Raw genomic sequence first — 1,973 nt, 5'->3', positions numbered from 1 at the left:
CTTCAACAAAGTAAATGCATCTTTCATTAAGTAATTCTGAACTGAAAAAAATTAATAAAAGCAAATGCTGATTAGATATGCAAGAAACAATGCTTTTTAGAGTACAAGAGGAGGCTTGAGAAGTTTCAGAGTTAAGGAATGAAACAAACAGTTCTGATTTATATAGGGTGTACAAAATATTGAATTACATAATGGTGGTGGAGCGTACCACAATGATGTTAAGAGTAACTGATGCATGCAGTGTATTTAAACACTGCGGCAAATGATATGAAGATCAAAACAAGCTCTTGAAATGAAATAGCATTATATCGAAACTCAAATTGTGGATCATGAACAGAAATGGTCACTGATACAGGACAGACTTTCATGTGCCAATTTACAGCCGGGAGCCTACTTAATTTTCTTACTTGTTTTACATTATTCAGAAAGATATAACTCAACCTATGTTATTAGTGGAACAACTGGCATTCCAGCTGAATGCGTATGATCTTTAGGTCCACTTTACGTCATTACCCTCATATCAAGAGCCTCATATTCACTTCCCTTCTTATTGATATGACTGTCAGTTTTGTAAAATCTTCAAGTAATTCTTGAAAGAAAATTTTAACAAAATGTAAGCAAACTAAAGAATGACGCACTATATAAGCTTCAGGCTACCACTAAGAGGTATGGTAGAAGAGAACCTCTCGCATAATGAACTATGTATACGGAAAGATCACCATGACTTCATTGAAGCCAAAGGTCTCTAAATGATAGAAAATGTTAAAGACTGTCTAGAAACAAGCAGAGAAGGAAAAGTGACACCCGAATGACCGTTACTTAGAAGAGGATTTTCAAAAAAATAAATGAACAGTAGGAAAGTTTGTTAACAACAATACTGTGGCATATGGACAACAGACAGCACCAAAAAAAGAGGAGTAAAAATGGAAACACAAGGTAAGTAAGATATGTTCACAAACTTAATAGTTTGGTTCCAAGAACAATTGAGAAACTCAATGAAACTCTCTAAACATATCTGCTCATCCAGTAGTAACAAGAAACTACACAGACGGTCATAATTTTTTTCCAGACTGCAAAACCACCGAAAGGTAGGCAATTCTGGAAGCAATTGCCAAGCAATCCAACTAATTCTTGTCTTCTGATTGCTGACAACACATTGAGAAATCATTCATATGCTTGAGATGAATACAATCACAGGAGTAACTGAAATACCAAGATCTGACAACATTGATATGGCAACTCATCTCTACAATGATTCTGAAGGAATGATTGCTATCTTCTAACATCGCAGATTATAGGATACGTAGATATATTCAATCATGGATCCATATATATCCAATGTAATATCCACATAAAAGTTTGCAATCTCACCACTTTGGACACAACCAATTTTTTACATAACGAAAAAGGAAACATATATTGTCTCTAAAACCATACTCTAAGATTTGCAAGGCCTTTTCAAGGCAAAACTTCAAAATTGTACCTAACCTCAAAATCATCAACCAAGTGAGAATTAATTCCACCACCTACTCTCTCGCTCCTCCTCTTCTCATAATCTGCATCATCTGTAGGCAACTGATACCTACAGACCGGACACGTATTCCTAATACTGAGCCATGGCAAAATGCACTCCCCATGGTATAGATGGCAACAAGGCATCCTAGTCACCTTATCCCCAACAGCAAACTCATCCTTACAAACTGCACAAACAACCACATTATTGTTCTCCTCGATTTCCTCCTTCGTCAACACCACGGAAGGCAAATTCTCCACCACAGACTTTGCAGCCGGTGGGCTGCCCTTTAAAGCATTCTCATTCTCCACCAACTGCCCAAAAAGGACATCATATTGCATAGTCAAAATATAATCTTCCGGAAGATTAATGCGTGGAACTTCACCCCCATCACTATTATTTTCTTCCGAATTCTCAAACTCGAAAGTCCTCTCTAAATTATTCACCGCCAACAGAACTT

The 1,973-nt window shown here is 36.8% G+C and overlaps 1 protein-coding gene across 1 annotated transcript in view; it reads right to left on the bottom strand.

The window, feature by feature from the left end:
* Positions 1,022-1,973, bottom strand: part of LOC105177649 (E3 ubiquitin-protein ligase CIP8-like) — a 1,701-nt gene continuing 749 nt past the window's right edge. The window contains exon 2 of the mRNA XM_011100872.2: positions 1,022-1,970. Within this exon, the coding sequence (XP_011099174.1) occupies positions 1,459-1,970 (512 nt within the window). The 3' untranslated portion in view covers positions 1,022-1,458. The remainder of the gene's footprint in view (positions 1,971-1,973) is intronic.

The sequence above is a fragment of the Sesamum indicum genome, linkage group LG15 (assembly GCF_000512975.1).
Source record: "Sesamum indicum cultivar Zhongzhi No. 13 linkage group LG15, S_indicum_v1.0, whole genome shotgun sequence".
Classification (NCBI taxonomy): Eukaryota; Viridiplantae; Streptophyta; class Magnoliopsida; order Lamiales; family Pedaliaceae; genus Sesamum; species Sesamum indicum.
This window is presented reverse-complemented; position numbering and strand designations above follow the sequence as displayed.